General features: G+C 44.3%; 1 protein-coding gene across 1 annotated transcript in view; it reads right to left on the reverse strand.

The window, feature by feature from the left end:
- The window catches only part of FOXN4 (forkhead box N4), a 198,861-nt gene that overhangs the window by 135,053 nt on the left and 43,097 nt on the right, over positions 1-20,711 (reverse strand). The window contains exon 3 of the mRNA XM_029571604.1: positions 15,363-15,526. Within this exon, the coding sequence (XP_029427464.1) occupies positions 15,363-15,526 (164 nt within the window). The remainder of the gene's footprint in view (positions 1-15,362; positions 15,527-20,711) is intronic.

Raw genomic sequence — 20,711 nt, forward strand, 5'->3', positions numbered from 1 at the left:
AAATCCCCATGAAAAATATAATAAAAACTGAAAACGAAAATCAATAAATAGTGTGCACTTTGGTAGCTACTGTATATTCAATGTGTTGGATATATTTATTTTGTGTCACTTACATAGACTTCAATCCATGATTTAATCAGAGGCCTAAAGAATGTTAGAAAAGAGTAATTTGGTCCCTGGGCTGGTAAAAGCAAACATTTTTCAGAATAAAGAAGTTCAAAAACTAATGATCTGAGGCTCTGAAGGGGTAGACTCAGGAATAACATAGGAAAACATTTTTTCACAGAAAGGATGGTGGATGCATAGAATAACCTCCCAGTGGAGGTGATAGAAAAACAATAATAAAGAAAACACAGGATCATTAATTGCAAAGAAGTAAGGGAAAAGCCAGAAATCAACTAGGGTCTAAGACACTGCAGCAGAAAGTAATTGAGCAAATTAGATTGGTCCTTAACTGCTATCAAATATACATTTCTATTGTTTTGTAATGGTGAAGAGTGGTAATAAAAGTTGCATGTGCATAAACCCCATCACTGAAGATCAGAACCGGATTTAAGGCAAATGACACCATGGGTGAAAAGCACCCCCCTACCTCAACAGATGGCATCCCCCTTCAGTCCTCTCTTCAGCTGCGATGGGATCTGCCACAGCTATGTGATTTCAGTCTTTGGTCATGGCCAGGTTGGGCCTGTCTTCAGCCGCGGTGGAATGGAATATGCCACAACCGGGCTGGGTGTATCTTTGGCCGCGGTAGGATGGGATTTACTGTGACCACGCTGGGCCTCTGACCCCATGGTGCTCAGGGCACCCCTCGGCTGATGGCACCCTGGGTAACTGCCTGGCTCACCCACCCCAAAAACTGGCCCTAGGAAAGATATTAAACAGCATTTCCAAATGATCAGATATTTGACGGTTAAAAGTTGGCAACCCTAATCTGGCAGGATCCCAAAAGGTCAATAGATTCCATGCTGCTTTCTCCAAGTTCACCTAAATTGTGGTTTATGGGCTTTTTTTTTTACAGGAACTTGTCTAAATCTTTTTAAACCCAGCTACTCTAAAGGAAAATTGGTTCTTACCTGCTAATTTTCATTCCTGGAATACCACAAATCAGTCCAGACAAGTGGGTTTTGCATCCCTACCAGCAGATGAAGGCAGAGAATAAAAACTTTTCAGCCACTGCTACATAACCGAGAATGCCACTTGCAGTCCCTCAGTATTGACCTGTATCCAGTGTAGAGGAAAAATTCTCCAACTCAATCAAACTTTCACTTCTAGGATGAACAGAGAACCCAGGGGTTGGAGCCCCGTGATCTGGAGCCTTCACACCCGAACAAGGAATTGAAAACCACCTAACTCCATCGGTTCAACATATATACACGCGGAAAGCTCTGAATTAGATTCTAATCACAGCTACAACAGTCTTTGAGAACTAAGGTGATGGGCCTCTGGAATGATCTGTGGTATTTCAGGAATGAAAATTAGAAGATAATCAATTTTCCTTTCCTGTTCATACCCCAGATCAGTCCAGACAAGTGGGATGTACCCAAGCTCCCCTACACTAGGCAGAACCCCGAAAGACCTGCTTGGAAGACTCGCCAAACGTCACATCCTCCCATGGCCAAAGATCCAGTTGGTAATGTCTGGTGAAAGTGTGAAGCATAGACCATGTCGCAGCTCTACATATCTCCTGAGGTGGCACCAACTAACACTCCACCCAGGAGGCTTCTTGTGCCCTAGTACAATACGCTCGCAACTCTACTGAGGCCACACGGTCTTTACAAAGATAGGCTGAAAAAATAGACTCCTTCAACCAGTGAAAAATCATATCTTTAGAAACCTGACTTCCTTTCTTCGCTCCACTGAACAGAACAAAGAGATGGTCTGAGTGAGAAAACTGTTCATAATCTTAAGATATCACAACAGAATCTGATGAACATCCAATAAATGAAGTTTTCTTACAGGCGGTGTCTCCCATAACCAATTCAGAAAAGCTGGATGCTCCACCGTCTTGTTCACATGGAACAAGGAGGCTACCTTCAGTAAAAAGGAGAGGATCGTACGCAGCATCACACCATCATCTGTAATCCTCAAGAAATGATCTCTACATGACAAAGCCTGAAGCCCCAAAATCCATCTGGCTGAACAAATTGCCACCAGAAAAACCATCTTCAAGGTGAGATCCTTCACCGATGCCACCTGCAAAGGCTCAAAAGGAGGACCACACAGCACCCATAGAAGTAAGGTTCCACTCCAGACATAACTTCCGACCTGAAGGTTGTGCAAATATTTGACCCCCTTCAGAAAGCGAATGACATCCAGATGAGAGGCCAATGACCTCCCCCGCAACTTGCCTCTAAGGCATCCCAAGGCTGTCACCTGAACCCGAAGTGAATTATAGGCCAATCCCTTTGACAAACCCCGTTGCAAAAAGGCCAAGATGTGAGGATGGTCCACCAACAATGGATTCAGGCCTTTCTCCAAACACCAGAATTCAAATACCTTCCACACCCTGGTATATGCTAGAGACCTCCTAGCCTGTAGCAAGGTGGCAGTAACCAGCTCAGAATGCCCTTTCAGCCGCAAGTGTCATCTCTTAAAAGCCAAGCCATGAGACAAAAGTGATCCATCTGATCCAAGAAGCCGGATCCTTACCAAAGCAACCATTGTAGATGAGCCAATCAGAGATGCCCATCTATTGCGAGATATACCAGATCCGCGAACCACAGACGGCACAGCCATTCCGAAGCCACCAGAATCACCTTCCCTGGGTGGCCTTCTATGCGACGCAAGACATGAACTACTAGAGGCCATGGAGGAAACATGTAGCGCAGGATTCTGTTCAGCCAAGGACGAACCAAAGCATCCATCCCCTTGGACCCAACCTCCTGCCTGTGACTGAAGAACTGACACCCCTTGACATTGCCGTATGACGCCATCGGATCCAACTGTGGGTTGCCCCACCTGACTCAAATGAGGTCGAAGGCCTCTGAGGATAACTCCCATTCCCCCGGGTCTAGCTGTTGCCTGCTGAGATAGTCTGCCTGCACATTGTTGACTCCTGCAACACGTGACACTGTTATTCCTTCCAGATGCAGTTCTTCCCAGGCAAACTACTCCCGAGCCTCCAGGGCCACCACCGCGTGACTCTTCATCCCTCCCTGACAATTGATGTACGCCACCGTCATCACGTTGTCCAAGAAGATCCTTACCATTTTCCCTCAAACTTGAGGAAAGAACGACAGCAACACACTGTGCACTGTCCTCGTTTCCAGGTGATTGGTATACTAGGACACTTCCGCTGGCACCCAAAGACCTTGAGCCATCTGTCCCTGACAGACCGCCCCCCAACCTTTGAGGCTGGCATCGATGGTTTCCACCTCCCAGTCCGGAATCTCCAGGTCCACTCCCTTTTCCAAATTGTGGTGAGACAGCCACCAAGAGACTGGCTCCGGACTCCGCCTGCAGTGGTAAAGGAAGATGATACTCCTCAGACAACGGATCCCTATACAATAAAAGCACCCTCTGCAGTAGACGTATGTGAGAAAATGCCCACGGCACCAAATCTAACATGGATGCCATGGAGCTCAGCACTTGCAAATAATCCCAGACCCTGGGCAGCGAGAGGTGTAATAGATAAGTCACTTGCGTCTGCAACTTCACTAACTTCACCTAATCCAGGTGTCAAATCGCACTCCCAGGTATTCCAAAGACTGGGTTGATACTAGATGACTCTTCGCCAGGTTTATCACACAACCCAGTGATTGCATCCTTTCTATGACCTGTCTAATTGACTGATAGCATTACTCCTCTGTCTGAGGAGCAATCATCAAAGTAAGGGTGAACTAGAATCTCTTCCCTTCTGAAGACCGCTGCCACCACCATCACCTTCATGAATGTCCGTGGCACTGTCGCTAGCCCGAAAGGGAAAGCCCAGAACTGGAAGTGCTTCCCTAATACCATGAACCGCAGAAAAGTCAGATATTCCACACATATGGGGATATGCAGATAGGCTTCTATCAGTTCCAATGACGCCAGAACCTCTACCATGTGGACTGCTGCTATCACTGTCTGCAATGCTTCCATACAAAAACGTGGAACTTGCAATACCAAGCTGACCTTCTGAAGATCTAGAATAGACCGAAAAGTATCCTCCTCCTTGGGGACCACAAAATAAATCGAGTACCTCTCCTCTTCTTGCTCTGCTTGTGGGACTGGAACAATTACGTCTAGCCTTTGCAACCGATGTAGTGTGTCTTTAACTTGCTTCAAGATGAGCAATGAGACTCCAGGAAGGCTTCTGTAACTGGGCGCAAAAATTGTAAAGCATAAGCGTCTTTTACCACTTCCAGGACCCATTGGTCTGACGTGATCTTGGTCTACTCCCCGTAAAATTGGGCTAATCTTCCTCCTACAGCCTATACAGAAGAGTGGACCCCTCTGGCCTCATTGCGAGGACTTTTCCTCCGGTCCCCTAACTGGAAGAGTCCCTGTAGGGCAGTCTGCTGTCTTCCCGAGGTTTGCTTTTGTCCTGAGGTTGAAGAACTCTTGCCAGAGCGAAATTTCCTTGCATCCCGAAAATGGGGATGGGTAAGAAAAGTCTTCTTGCCACTCTTCTTATCCTCTGGCAACCTGTTTCCCTTAAACTCCCCCAGATGCTTCTTCATCAACTGGTTGAGTTCTTCACCGAACAAATGCTTCCCCTTAAAGGGGAGATTACAGAGCTGGGTCTTGAACCACGTATCCGCTGACCAGTTTCGCAACCACAATAGCCGGTGAGCCATAACTGCTAAGACCATACTTCTGGCTGACGTACGAACCAAATCATACAGCACGTACACCACGTAGGTTACCACGCCCTTCAACCAGGCTGCCTGTGTGGAAGTGGCTATCTGGGAGGAATCCTTTTCCTGAGCCTTCTGCACCCAGCATAAACAGGCCTTCTGCATTAGGCTGCCAAAGATAGCCGCTTGCAGACTCAAGGCGGAAACCTCAAATATCCGTTTTAACTGAATCTCCAGTTTACAATCCTGTACATCCCTCAGCGTGGCCGAACCTGCCACTGGAAAAGTCATCATCTTGATCACCGTTGAGACGAAAGCAACTACTTTAGGAATCAATAGGTCCTGGTCTCTTCCATCAAAAGGTATAATTTAGCCATTGCCCTGCCGACCTTGAGACCTGCCTCAAGAGAATCCCACTCCTGATTTACTACCTTCACCTTTTTGGGCACTGGAAAGGCCCTAAGAGGACTATGCAGTCCATCCAGAAACCAGGTGCATCCCTTCATTATCTGACTCCTCTTGGGCAACCTTATTTCCTAATTCCTCCAGGACCTGCAGAATAAGAGGCCGCAACTCTTCCTTCCTGAAAAATTGGACACCCTCGGGTCATCTTCTTCCATCATTGGCACCGCTTCTGGATCGGCATCAGGATCAGCTTCCGGATTTCCACATGGACCACCATCCACAAGACCATTATCCCCTGGATCATCTGCCGAATCCTCCTTAAGGGTAATTGAAGTCATCCTCGGCCTCTCTTGCAGCATGCTCAAGACCCAGGCATCTGAGCAAGCCCCCAGATCCCAAGCCTCCAGATTCCCCTGCTGAGGCCATCTTTGCTGTCTTAGAGGGGTGCTGCTGCTGGCCCCAGGCCCATTTCCTAGCCAAATAGACCTTGTGAAGGAGAACAAAATCTGCTGAGAAATCTTACAGCTCTGCGGAATCCTCAGCCTGCATGCTCCCTTCCAAATCTCCCCCCACCCAACCCCTGTTCCTGGTCCCCTGATACAGATTGGACTATCATAGATAAAGGAGGAGGGGAGTCGTTGGGCTCCCTGGAAACATTATGCTTCTTACTGGGTACCTAAGCCAAATTACCCACATTCCCGAACTCCTCAGGGATGTCTCCAGCAGTCCCTGCCGACCTGGTGACTCTCTTCCTACTGTCTGTCTCAGCGGAGGTTCCCCCCTCCCCCCCGAGGCACAGTCCATGCAAAGCATGGAGGAATCAAGTCAGCTGCACCGCAAGCCACATACCCTGCAGGATCCCCTGCGGTGAGAAGTCAGTGCTATTAGAACTGTGCACGAGGCCTGAACGCAGCATGGCTTGGGTAAGCAGACCCGCAGAGGCGTGCGATCGAAGGAGCCCTGCCGCCGGTGCAAGCCACCCTCCTCAAACTGCTAAGGACCCTGGTGCTGACGAGAGACTGTCACTCTCTCTTCCCGCGGCCTTAACAGCTCTCGCTGAAGACATACACCACCCTTCCAGCCTTTCAAGCTGATGTCCTTCTCTTCTCTTCAATCTGAAGGCACAACTCTCTTTAACAAGATAATCCTTGAGAACAGTCATTCTTCCTTGAATCTGGACAAAGGCAGTGAGGAGGAGACCATGGAAGGAGAAAGGGAGCCAGACCCCTGGCTATCAATCCCTCTGGATGCAGCAGGCAGAGACCAAACAGGGATCACCAAGCTCCCGCTCGCCCGGCTGTACCTGAGGGATGGCCCATGACGGTGCCTAACACCTCAAGCAGCACCTCCTCTTAAAAATGCTTTTTTTTTTCTCTCAGACTGCAGATTGTACCTCTGCAGGTTTGCACCATCTGCTTGAGACAGAGAAATACTGAGGGACTGCAGGTGGCACTCTTGGTTATGTAGCAGTGCCTGAAAAGTTTTTATTCTCTGCCTCCATCTGCTGGTAGTGAGCAAAACCCACTTGTCTGGACTAATCTGGGGTATGAACAAGAACAGCTTTCACCGCATCCTCCAGCAATGAATTTAAGTTTATGCGCTGAGTTAAAAAATATTTTCTCCCATTTCTCTTAAATGTATCACCTAATAATTTCACTAAATGTCCCCACGTCTTTGTACTTCTTGAAAGAGAAAACAACTGATTCGCATTTACCCATTCCACTCCACTCATTATTTTATAGACCTCTATCATATCCTCCCCTCTTCTGTCTCTTCTCCTAACACCTTTAGCCTTTCCTTATCATTTTCACATAGATAAGTAGCTGAATTAGCCATGCTGTCTGGGACGTCCTCCCGTTCTGTGGGTGGCGGAGCTCTCAAAGCAAAGTTCTATGTCTTGCTACAATGTGTGCCTGCTTGGCACCTCCCCCTCCTCTGCGTAGAGTCTCCTCAATCCTTTTTTTTCCGCGAGCCTGACAGCACACGGAGCTCTCGGTCTCCTCGAGCTTTTTTCTCTGAGAGAAAAGTTTGTTTTTTCAAAAGAAGATTTCTGAAGTTTTAATTACTTCTTAGTAGTTAGGCTTAACTATTTTTCAAAATGTTCTTAAATTCACTTCAAAAATACCTCGTCCAGGATTCAAATTTTGTGACTGTGGAAAAATGTTTGTCACAGACAGGCATCTTAAATGTTATATTTGTCTGGGGCCCCAGCATGAACAGAGTACTTGTGCTGACTGCGGACGCATGTCCCCCAGAGCACAATGTCAAAGAAAAGCCAAAATGGAGGAGTTGAGAAAATTTACGGTAGGATATGCCCCCTCAGAGGAATCAGCAAAACCTCCCCAGGGCCACAGCGCACCCCGAAAGAGTCGGAACGGCCGCGTGCAGCATCGCTGAGTCACGCTGCGTCGATTGCTCCACACAAAACATCATCCAGAGCGGGCGACGCACCCAGCGGAGTGAGTGCATCGACCGGAGCGAGTGCGTTGACCATCATCTCATCGATGCAACCCTTACGCTCTGGCGCATCGAAGCACCAGCGCTTCGACGCACCTCATACACCTAAGTCAAGCCATGCTACGGGCTCGAAGCAGCTTCAGCATTCCTTGACGCATCGACGCAGTTTAGAGCCAATGCACCGCAAAAAACATGTGCATTCGACGCCAGCGACTCATAAGGCCTCTCAACTTCCCAAAAAGCATATATCAGGACATAAAAGGCGAAGGGAACCTTCCCCACTCCTAGTTTTGGAGGATGACCTCGCATCCTCTCCTCCAGGACACTCTTCTTTGTCAATTCAGTCTGAACCAGAGGAATCATTACCAAAGAAACTGCATAAATCATCAAAAGATAGACCCAGTCCGGCTGGACACCCTGTACCACCCCCTGTGGAAACACCGCCGACTACTTCCACACAACAGGTACTAGCATCTCAGGCAATGTCTGAAATTTCCATGATCTTAGCACATTTTTTAGCATCTTTGGCTAATCTGGAGCAACCTACTGGTCAATCACCATTAGAGACACCCCAGCTGCCTTCAGATAACCGTATTCCGGGCACTGAACCATCTCTCCCTTCACCACCACCACCGGCATTTTCGCCACTAACATCCTCCCCTGGATCTTCTACGGGATACCCATCCAACCCGCCAGAGCCAATTTCACCTCCGGAAGATCTTACATATTCGAAATTCCTGGACAAGGTAGGAAACACCCCGGGAATAGAAACCAGAAAATTACCAGATACCAGATCAAGGTCCTCGGACTACTGAAGGTTTTCGAGACCAATCAGAACAATATCTCTGCCTTCCCATGAGGTACTTGACACCCTCATGAAAAGAACTTGGGAAACACCTCTCACAGGACAGGTTACTTCAGAAAAATCTGAGCTAAAGTATAGGATGCGAAAATCTTTCTTACTACAACCTATCCTACAACGACCTCACGCATCAGTGGTAGTAGAATCCGCCATGCAAATGCGCACAAAACACGACTTCATGCCAACATGCCTCCAGGTCATGGAAACAAGCTTATGGACGACTTCGGAAAAAGAGCCTTTCAATCAGCATGTTAAATGCCCGAATTCAACAGCATCAATTCGCAATAACCCAATACCTGTTTGAATGCTTACAATTATTAAAGCCAAAACTACAGGAATCATCTGATGCTCAGCTGCCAACCGAATTCCACAATATGGAGGAGGGACTGCGCCACCTTATACGCACAATATATGAAGGCTTTGAAACTTCATCAAAATCTACAGCTAATTCAATTACCGCAAGAAGACTTGCTTGGTTAAGAGCTAGTGCGATAAGGGAAGACGTACAGGAAAAACTAGCAAATCTCCCTTGTCTCCCAGACAATTTATTCGGAGATCTTTTCAAAGACACCGTATCGCAACTAAAAGAACAAAAGCTGGTGGTCTAATCTTTGACCACTCCAACTACCTTCCCATATTATAGAGGATATTACCCCTCTTCAGGCGATTTCAATATCAACGGTGACAGTTCAGACCTTATCCACCTTCCAGGCCAGCCTATTATACTCCACACGCTTCTTCGTCGCAAACTCAAACATCCCGTCAGCGACAAAGAACTCCTAGGCAGACAAAAGCCCCTCAGGATCAGGCACAGCCTGCGACTTCTAAGAGTTTTTAGACCATCGGAAACCACCGCTACCTCCCTTAGTCGGCGGCAGATTAATTCAGTTCTTGTCTGCATGGACATCCATAACAACCGACAGCTGGGTATTAAGCATTATAAAACAGGGTAATGCATTAAATTTCAAAACCCCTCCCATACTACCACATTGGATACCCGAAAGAAATCAACACAAGCATTCTCAAAACTTACACCTAGAGATCAACAACCTTCTACAACAACAATACATACAGGAACTCCCGGTGTTGCATCCCTGCACTGGTTTTTATTCCCCATTTTATTTATTTTATTTATTTATTTATTTGTTTATTTATTTAAAAGTTTTTTATATACCGCGCATGGGATCACTTACGTGTCCGTCTAAGAGAAATCAGGAGGACTTCGTCCAATCCTAGATCTCTGGTCACTCAACAAACATCTCAAAACAGAGAAATTCAAGATGACTTCTCTCAAGTCTATTCTGCTCTTCATTCAACCCGGAGACTGGATGTGTTCCATAGATCTCAAAGACGCATATTCACACATACCGATGCACAGAGCCTCCTGGCGGTACCTTTATGAATCGTCAATTCCAATACAAGGTTCTTCCATTTGGCTTCTCATCGGCACCCAGAGTGTTTACAAAATGCCTAGCGGTAGCCCATCTATGTCGCCAGGGTATTCAAATATTCCCTTACCTGGACGACTGGCTTCTAGTAGCACCCAGCCCCTCCATCCTACAGAACAATCTTCTAAAGACAATCCAATGTCTAGACACATTAGGACTACTAGTCAACTACGAAAAATCAAATCTACACCCAACACAGGTGTTACAATTCATAGAAGCCATCATAGACTCTACAAAAGACAAGGCTTTCCTTCCTCAACCAAGAGCAATAGCTCTAACAACTCTGGCACAACATCTGTCCCACTCATTAAAAGCACAAGCCCATCATATTTTGATCATACTTGGCCATATGGCGGCTTCGATATATGTAGTCCCACAAACACGACTACACATGAGACGATTACAGTGGGGCTTAAAAGCCCAATGGAAACAATACTCCAACCATCTCTCCACTCCAGTTTCAGTGACAAACAGCATGAAACAGGATTTGAATTGGTGGCTGCACTCACCAGCCCTTACTATGGGAGCTTCCTTAAGACCTCTGGTTCATCAGATAATACTCACAACAGATGTCTCCCCGAAAGGCTGGGGAGCCCATCTTACCCACCTAGAAACTCAGGGCCTCTGGAACGCATGGGAGAGGAAGCAACAAATAAACCTCTTAGAACTTCACGCGATTCGGAAAGCACTTCAAGCCTTCCTTCCTCAATTACAAGGAAAAATTGTCATGATTCACACCGACAACCAGGTAGCAATGTTCTACATCAACAAAGAAGGTGGGTCAGGTTCCTGGACACTGTGCCAGGAAGCGGTATCAATTTGGGAATGGGCAACAGCCAACTCCATCATTCTGCAAGCAACATATCTCCCAGGGATAGACAACACCAAAGCAGACAAACTCAGCAGAACTTTCCATCCCCTCGAATGGGAACTCCAAAACAATGTGACATTACAGATCTTCCACGCCTGGGGATGGCCACAAGTGGACCTATTCGCCACGGAACACAATTGGAAAGTCCACCATTTTTGTTCCATTTATCCCAGCCCACGTCGGATGTCACAAGATGCATTCCTCATGGACTGGTCACACGACCTACTTTACACTTTTCCCCCTATACCACTAATTTCACGCACAGTACAGAAATGCATCAGGGACAAAGCGAAACTCATTCTCATAGCTCCAGCATGGCCCAGACAGCCATGGTATGCATATCTAGTTCAACTCTCGACAGACACTCCAATGCCACTAGGAAGCAACCCTCGTCTACTTACACAAGCCAGGGGAACACTTCTCCATCCACTCCATTCTGCGCTGGAACCTAACAGCATGGAGGTTGAGCGGCTGCTATTTCAAGACCTAAACCTCCCACCTCAAGTAGAAGATATCCTACTTTCCTCCAGAAAACCTTCCTCCAGGAAAAATTATAGAAGAAAGCGGGTTTAACTATGCTTCATGGTGCTCCGCTGCGAATATCGACCCGTTCACTTGCCCACCGGACACCCTGCTCACGTATCTCCACATACTCTGGCACTGAGGTGGACTCTCAGGGAAGCTGTCGCTTCCCTGAGAGTCCACCTCAGTGCCAAATCTGCCTTTCATGCACTACACGATAATGCACCAATTTCCACTCATCCTCTCATCTCTAGATTTATGAAGGCATTTTACGACTCCACCCACCAGTCTCAAAAACCACCTGTACCATGGGATTTAAATTTAGTTTTGGAGCAACTAATGCTTCCCCCTTTTGAACCATTAGACACCTGTCACCCCAGATACCTGGCGTGGAAAGTACTCTTTCTCACAGCCCTCACCTCAGCAAGACGTGTCAGCGAGCTACAAGCGCTAGTCCATTACCCACCTTACCTAGTATTTCATCACGACAAAGTGGTTCTTCGACCACACCCATCTTTCCTTCCCAAGGTGGTTCCATCATTTCATCTCAATCAATCCATCACTCTACCAACCTTCCACCCTCGTCCTCACACGGATGAGGCTCAATGATGTTTGCACACGTTAGACTGTAAGCGAGCGCTGGCATATTATAAACAATGAACAACCTCTCCTTCAAGATCTTCGCAACTATTTCTATCATTTAATCCGAATGCACCAGGAGTACCAGTCTCCAAAAGAACTTTGTCAACCTGGATAACAAATTGCATCCATTTCTGCTACAAGACGAAGTCGACACAACTTTCGTCCAACCCTAAAGCACACCAAATCAGAGCAGTAGCAGCTTCTGTTGCCCATCTGCATGAGGTTCCAATCCTGGACATTTGCAAGGCGGCCACTTGGTCCTCACTGCATACTTTTACCATTCACTACTGTTTAGACAAACTGACTTCGTCGGACGCCTCCATGGGTAAACATATTTTCAAGTGGGTACCTCAAACACCACAAGAGACTGTCCGCACTCTACCTCAGCAATTTGAGCACCCACATCAAGAACAACATCAAAACAGCTCAAATTGATAGCTGGGGACTCCCAGACAGCATGGCTAATTCAGCTGCTTATCTACGTGAAAAGAGCAAGTTTGCTTACCGTAAATGGTGTTTTCCGTAGATAGCAGATGAATTAGCCATGCTGACCCTCCTGCCTCCCCAGACAGTCTTGCACTATATACTTGCTTAATTACGAACTGAGGAGATTCTATACAGAGGAGGGGGAGGTGCCAAGCAGGCACACACTGTAGCAAGACTTAGAACTTTGCTTTGAGAGCTCTGCCACCTACAGGACGGGAGGACGTCCCAGAAAGCATGGCTAATTCATCTGCTGTCTACGGAAAACACCGTTTACGGTAAGAAAACTTGCTCTTCCATTCCCTGTACCATTTTGGTCACCCTTCTCTGTACCTTTTCTAATTCTGCTGTGTCTTTTTTTTTTTTTTGTAAATAACAGTTTTATATTATAGAAATAGTATCATAACATGGTACATAACGTCAAAACTCAGATATACTGTTCATCCATTACAATGTATTGATCCCTCATTTCTTTCCATCCTCATGATATGCAATGTTGACGCTTGATCCCCACTCGCTGGAGTATAATATGTAATATTCCCCTCCCCCTGTTATCCACCCCTGGTTGTTTACTGAAAATATAAATTATACATCAAGCTCAAGTGTTATCTTTACACATAATATGAGAAGCTTAACATGTGCTAATTGACTGCCCTAATATATATAGTTGATTGTGGGGTTATAGATATCGTCCCATTTATCCAGACTCTGGACCCTTATGCTCCAAGAGTAAAGCTCCCGACTATTCTATTCCTGCTTCAATGTCAAATAAGGACTCCATGTCCTCTGAAAATTAGACATATTATGATTCTTCAGCACCGTCAACTGGAACAAAGAGCAAGTGTGGCCTAGGCGCAGAAGTACCCTATCTTTAGTAGGGATAGAGGTTTTTTTCCATTGGGCCGCTAATTCACATCTGTTACCGTGCAAGGTCGGCATGGCCCCGGGTCCTCCTCAGTTTCACCGCAAAGCAGCGGCAGTCGGCAACAGTGCTCCTTGACGCGATTTGGGCTCAGGCCCCGCCCCCTTTAAACACGTCAGTTCCCGGAAGCCCTGCAATTGCACGGGAACTTTTCTTATTTAAAGCCCGAAGCCCAGCACAGCATTGCCTCGGCTACAGGCTTGCTTGTGCTGGTGCTTCGTTTGGATTGTTGCCTCTTTGCCTGACCTGGGCTGCCTGTGATATTCCTTGCCTGCTGCCTGCCCTAATCTTGGTGTTCTCTGGATATTCTGTCTGTGCCTGCCTATGACCCGGACCGGAATTGGACTTGCTCTTGTCTGCTGCCTGCTACGACCCCGGTCTGTCCTCTGGCTATCCTGTTTGCCGCCTGACTATGACCCGGACCGGAATTGGACTTGCTCTGTCTGCTGCCTGCCACGACCCCAGTCTGTCCTCTGAATATCCTTTGTTGCCTGCCTACAACCTGTACCAGAATTGGACTTGCCTTGCTTACCGCCTGTCTACGATCTGATTTGGAATTGGACTGCCTCTCCTATCTACTGAACTGAGTCTAGTTTGGGACATTCCTGTGCCAGATACCTCGACTTTTCCATCACGGCCTAAGGTAAGACTGTTGTCCATCAAGGATTCACACAATTGTAACAGTTAGCTGAGGCCATGGATCCCGTGGATTTAACAGCACTATAGGCTATTCCCGGGTTAGCTTCTCACATCCAGCAGCATCAGGGGGAACTTAATCAAGTTATGGGTGTTCTGGAGAGATTGGTGGCTAGAATGGACGCCCTCTCAGTCACGACTCCGGCCCCTCCCACACCTACTCCTGTCTTACGTCTAGCACCACCACCACAATTTAATGGAGACCCTCAACTATATCGAGGATTCATCAACCAATGTCGCATGCATTTCTCACTTCAGCCTGCATTATTTTCCACTGACAAAACCAAGGTCACGTATATTCTATCTCTCTTGGAGGGACCAGCCTTGGCATGGGCTTCTCCTTTTTGGGAGCAAGAGGATTCGCTACTAAACAACTTGGACCATTTCTTGAGGGACTTCCGTCTCATATTTGATGAACCTGGTTGCTCCTCTTCGGCAGCGGCAGAATTACTCCAAATCCGACAAGGAACTCGATCTGTAGGAGAATATGCAGTTCAGTTCCGTACATTGGCAGCAGAACTCCATTGGGGAGAGGATAGCCTCATGGCCATATTTCGGCAAGGGACTCTCTGAATCCATTAAAGATGAATTGGCAGGCCGTGACATTCCAGAAAATTTAGAAGAATTAATTCATCTGGCAATCCGATTAGATCTATGCTTCCAAGAAAGATCTCGGGAGAGGGTCTCGCCGCGACGGCCCATCCAGCTGGCTCCAGCCTTCCAGCGACCCCTCATGAATCCCAGGATACCTTATAAAGAGGTGCTCTCTCTCTTTCTCCCCCCACCCCCAATGAACTCCTGTGCCTAAAAAGCAGCAGTTGCAAAGTGGCGCACATATCTTTGTGCATACAGCTCTAGACATGCGTGCCTTAGGTTATAAAATAGTGCATATTTTTGTGTGCGATGAGATGCGCTCATTTATGGGCATGCATGGCCCTTTAAAAATCTATCTTTAAGCCTTTAGTGCCACTGGGAAGAGGGGCCTATAGGCATATTATGCATGGGCATCTACTTTGCTTACATATATACAATACTTGCATAATGTACCTGCATATGCAGTACTAGATTAATCTGAACTCTGTTTTTCTTAAATTAAAGTGGTAAAGGTAAATGAAGCAGCTAATTAACCCATCCAACAAAGATCCACCAATCAAAATGTATACCAAGTACTAGAAAGGAAACGGATGGAAGGCAGCAACTTCATTTAGGTTTATTCCCTCTACAACTTTTCATACAGCGAATGTATAAAACTCATTTATTGTTGTGAAGTTACCTGTCTGCTGGAGCACTGAATTCTGGGAACTGATGCTAAAGTCCATTCTTCCACTGGCCATCTGCTGTAAGCGAGGAACATCAACAGATGTCAGCCATGAGAGGGATTGTAAATCACCAGGAAGATCATCTTCACTTAAGTGGGAGGGGTCAGAAGTCAGGATTCTGTAGGTCATGATATATAATGAGTGAGTAAAAAGTGTCAAAAAACTTGGGATCTGAATGGAGTTACCAGCATAAAGAGATTCTGGAGCAGGTGCGATATCATATCACATTGCTACTTGTAATTCTGCCCAATCTGAAACTTATTGTAAAGCAGATTTCTAAGTCTGTAGTTTTATAATAATAAATTGAAGCATTTTGCTATAAAATAGTTGCTATAGAATTCTCATAATGTTGATTCATGCTCACAATAAAACAACCTGCCATACAAAAATAATAAATATGTGGTGGAGGGAGGAATAACAGTTTTCATTTTCCTGCATTAATAATCATAACTTAGTGATCCAGGGCCAAGTTCTGAAGAGACAGAGGCAGATACAGTATACTAAAATGCGAATAGCTTTACAAATGCAATTTCACACAGAAAAACAGCTGTTGGCTGTTTTTCTATGCATAACTTTGCATTTGCAAAGCCATTTACAAGAAATTAAGCAAACTTGCTAATGGCTGAAAAATTCATACAAATTAGATCACTAGTGATTTTGCAGTAGAATTAAATGCATTTGTGAAAAATTTCACAAAACCCAAAATTTATTTTTTTTTACTAAACACCTCAGGCAGGTGCACTTTAGCGGCCCATTTACAACCTGTGATTTCATGCTAACTTTATTGCAAAACATTGCCATACCAACAATTTGCAGTTTATTTAAATGGTCCAGTAAAGTTCACACTTTTTGGAACTTTACTGGCCCATTTCATTGAACCCACTTGTGGATTAGTATATTGGCCTAAAAAAGAGAGAAGCTTTATGCCATGTTCATTCCCATGACATTACAGAATACAAAACATTATACCGTAAGTAGCACATTTTAATGAGCAGTTCATGTCTTTCTATCAGAACTTAAGTATTTGGTTATATAATATAGTTTTAAAAAGTGAGTTAACTGCTTCAAAATTGTGCAAGATACAAGCCAAGGACACTTCTGCTACTTGTTTCATATTAGTTTTGAACTGCTTTAAATGCTTTTCTGTGACTCCCTTGGGAGTAGGCATGTTTGGAATAATCTCATAAATGATCTCAATTGGTTCATACAGAATGTGAGAGATCATTTGTAACATCACAATCCATATGGACTTACAGTATTCAATGAATGTTACGTCATGTGTGAGGTGGGTTTTTTTTTTTGCTAACATAGTTACACTGAAGCATGGAGAGGACTTTCAGGGGTGCACTTCAAGATAAAAATGACCGTTGAATTTCACAGATTTTAGCAGACATAAAAAGAAGCTGAATCAGCACAAGGATAACACTTGTGAGAAGTAGCACCAATCGCCACGGCTTCAAATGTAGAAAGAGTACTATTCTGAACTGAATACAGCATTTAAAAAGGACAGGTGGAAATTTCTGTATCAGGTTTGGCAAATCACAAAAAGCTATATATTGCCCACAAAAGCATTGAATTTAATGTTGATTCTTGCTAGATGTAGCTTATTTTATGTTTAGGATGATAACTGTGATAATATTGGTGTTTTTACTTTGAATTATTTAATTCTCCTGTAAACTGTAATGTACACCTAAATGTGGTATGTTTTTTGTTGTTACCTGCTGAGAACATTTCTATGATCCAGTGAAACAAATACTAAATAGAATAAGCATTGCACTGCTTAATCACAGGTATTATTTCGAATAATCTATACTGTTATGTATGAAACACTGAAAATTCAGTTATTAGAAGTGTGAGATGGTATACAGACTAGCACATCCTTTTCAGTGGAACATGAGATTTGCATGAGAAACTATCTAAGGTGTATTTTCAATTCGATCTTAAACTGCTACTTTGGAAAAAAAAAAAAAGTGCAATTAACAAAAATAAAAGTCTCTGTGCATGTATTTATCTACTTCAAAGTTAAAGGCTACCATTAAGTGTATGTGTTTTGAAAGTACATTACCTCTTTTAGGTTCGCTAGCCACAAGCTGCACCTTACAAACAGAAATTAATTTAAAATACACTTGGTGAAAATAAAGCTAGACAGTAGTGTTAATGAGTAAGCCACATAAAATGTTGAGAGCTGAAGTAGTTCAGAAAATCTGGTCTTCGCTGAAGTATCTTTCATACTGTTTCCTCTTTTACAAGAGGCTAAACCGGCTTAACCACAAGCCAAAATACCAGTGTGGAGGAGTCCAGGCAAATGCAACCGCCAGTGTCTTTTCAAAGTTTTCAGAAGTATGTATCAGAGCCGACTCATTATTCCAGGTTTCTTTAGCATAGGACTCTCCTGAACACTAATCAAACCAGAATGCTTGGTAAAGCCGATCAATGCTCCCTGCTCCTGTAGTGTAGTTATAGGGCAATAATTAGTGTTGCCATGGTCACTAACACTATTCGGTTATTTTGCTGGGCTAGGGACTTAAGTACAAGAAAGGACATCAGGTGACCACTTTCCTGCTACTGCTATTGGCAGAATTGTAGGTAAACAAGAGCATTAAACAATTTGAAAAATGGGCAGGCCCAAATTGTTTGCAACAGTTGGCCCATCTATTGTAAGCTGATAAGCCCATTGAGTTTCAAACGACTGTTACCCGGTGGCACGTGGCACGCCCCCCCCCCCACTCCACCCCATTGTTTTTGGTCTCCTGCTTAATTGTTTTTTTTTTTCCCTTCCTTTACAAACTTCACATTAATCTGGCTGAATGACAGCCGACACACAGCACATAAAGAGATGCCATCTGGCACTCCAGTGCCTGCCAGTCCTTCCAGACAAGTCAGCCCCTTCAACAACTAATGGGGTCATCTGGGCGGCTGGGTCAGAACCCACTGCACACGCCTCCTGTCAAGAAATGAATCTGTCACATGCTCTGTTTCTGCTCCTCAGCATGGGCAAAAGATGGAAATGCTTTCCCCATTTACATTCTGATTATTTTACGAAATCGAGACTTCAGTTTTTCTAAAGCAATTTTTTTCCTTTACAAAACCACACCTTTTATTGTACTCTGTTGGGATGTGGAAAAATAAATAATTGCCCTGGTATAATGACATACAATACAATAACATTGCTGTCAATATGCCCCTAAACTTTAACTTGAACACTGTGCCACTGAGTTCTGGCTTCTTTCTTACGAATCTGAAATAGTTGAAAAATTTGTGGTTCATGTGTACATTTAAACTGTAAGAGGAATCAGATAAAAAATTAGTTCTAAAATATCATTCCACTCCCCTTCCATTACATGCCAAAAAATACATTATATTACCCATAAATAGCATTACAGAACATCTAAACTTCGATAGCTTTCTGGCCCCTGCTCTTTACCAATTAAAGTTACTCTTCTCTTGGCAAGTTCCTCTACTCTTTTCTTTACATTTTAAAAAACTCTTTGTGCGCTGATATTTTGTTGGCAATATATTCAGAAAAGGCTAGTAAGCATACATGCAATAATCAGGCAGTTTCTACAAGTCAAAATGTGCTTTATTCATTAAAAATAGTCAGCATTTCTTTCAGTGCCAGCAGAGTTATAGTAACATCTTAATGCTGTAAATAAAGTCTGCTTCAAACCCATGTACACTTTGGGGGTAACTTTCAAAAGGATTTACACGCTTAAAACTGGGTTTTACACATGTAAATAGGCTTTTGAAAATTGCTAATATGTTACATTTATGCATGTAAATCCTTTTGAAAATTACCCCCTTTCCATTTTAATCCCGCTAAGACACATGTAGTTACTGTTTTCTTTCAGCTCTGTTAAGGACAGGAAATTCATTCAAGGTTCCTGTTCTCACAAACTAATTTCATATCTGTGTGTTTCCAAGTCTAGATCAGTCTGTGTCCACACAGATTTTGTGCCGAACAGCCAAACAAGGCATGCAGGAGAGGGAGCGTCCTGAAAATGCTTTAGTTTTAAAATAAAACGTATTTATAGGTGTTGCGCATATGGTACTGACATAAAAACTGATTTAATTACTCCCTAAAGTCTTTTTTAAAAAACACACCCTCTCCCTAGAGCTCTGCATTTGACTAAACTCATTTCCATTTCAGTCACACAATGAATGAGTTTGAGAAACAATTTGCAAACAAATTTTGTGATTTGGCCAGGGTTCATTGCAGTGCTTCCTCTGAGTTCCAGTGGTTACTTTTTTTTTTTCACATTTGCTTGAGGTACAGTAACCTGATCCAGGTGCTGACAAACTCTTAGCTAATAAATCTAAAGTGTTTACACAGGGATATGACTGCATGAAAGACAGCTTACCAACCCACCTTTTAGCAGAAATATGTAGAGCTGCCAATCCACTGAATTTATTTAAAAGTCAAGCCTGTTTTAGACCGTGATTAAACACGTTCCTTGGATGTAGAAAAATAAAAAAGCAAAACACAGTTCCTGGCAAACTACACTGGACATAGTATTCCATGTTAGTGATGGCCTGCCACTATAGTTTAGTACTCTAGCATCAGGGTGAGCTGTAAGTTTATTTTAGCTGCTTCTTGCCAGTCTCAGCCTGACACTTTTACTAAAACAAATAGAGCAAGTCACAGGATACACTGCCTCACCAGGAGCTTCTTGCATTTCTGCCTGGAAACTATTTCTCCAGTCTGCCTTCAGGACTACCCATCCATGTGAAATACACACTTTTATCTACAGATCTCAAAACTTCAGATTCTATGTGGCATGAAGATTAAAATTCATTCTTCCCACTAAACTAAACAACATGTGTACCCTTTCAGAACAATATTCAAAAGTATTATAGACCTATCCATTTTTGTTTAAGCTACTTACACTGAAGTTGGCACAACAAAGAATCAAAAGATAAAGATCCATCTGGAACTCTAATCAATCATTTCTCCTTTAACTCCATAGGACTGAATTTTCAAAAGGTTTTATGTATGTAAACGGGCTTTTGAAAATTGCTATGATATGTTACTTTTATATGCATAACTCCCTTGAAATTCACTCCTAAGTTCTGAGCCATAAGCTGAGGACAGTTTCACCTTTACTTTTGAGAAGCTGTATAACATGGATGGGGAGGGTTGTTTAATCCCCTACCACCTGACCTTTGCTAGGTGTTATAATTTGTAAGAGTGTGAACCCTGGGCCGAGGTGAGAGGTGTCTCTGCCCACAGGGAGGAGCCCTGTGAGCCTCACCGTCAGTAGGCGCAGTCTCAGTGGTATCGGACCAGCTAAGGAAAAGAGTCTTTA

The sequence above is a fragment of the Rhinatrema bivittatum genome, chromosome 11, assembly GCF_901001135.1.
Source record: "Rhinatrema bivittatum chromosome 11, aRhiBiv1.1, whole genome shotgun sequence".
NCBI lineage: Eukaryota > Metazoa > Chordata > Amphibia > Gymnophiona > Rhinatrematidae > Rhinatrema > Rhinatrema bivittatum.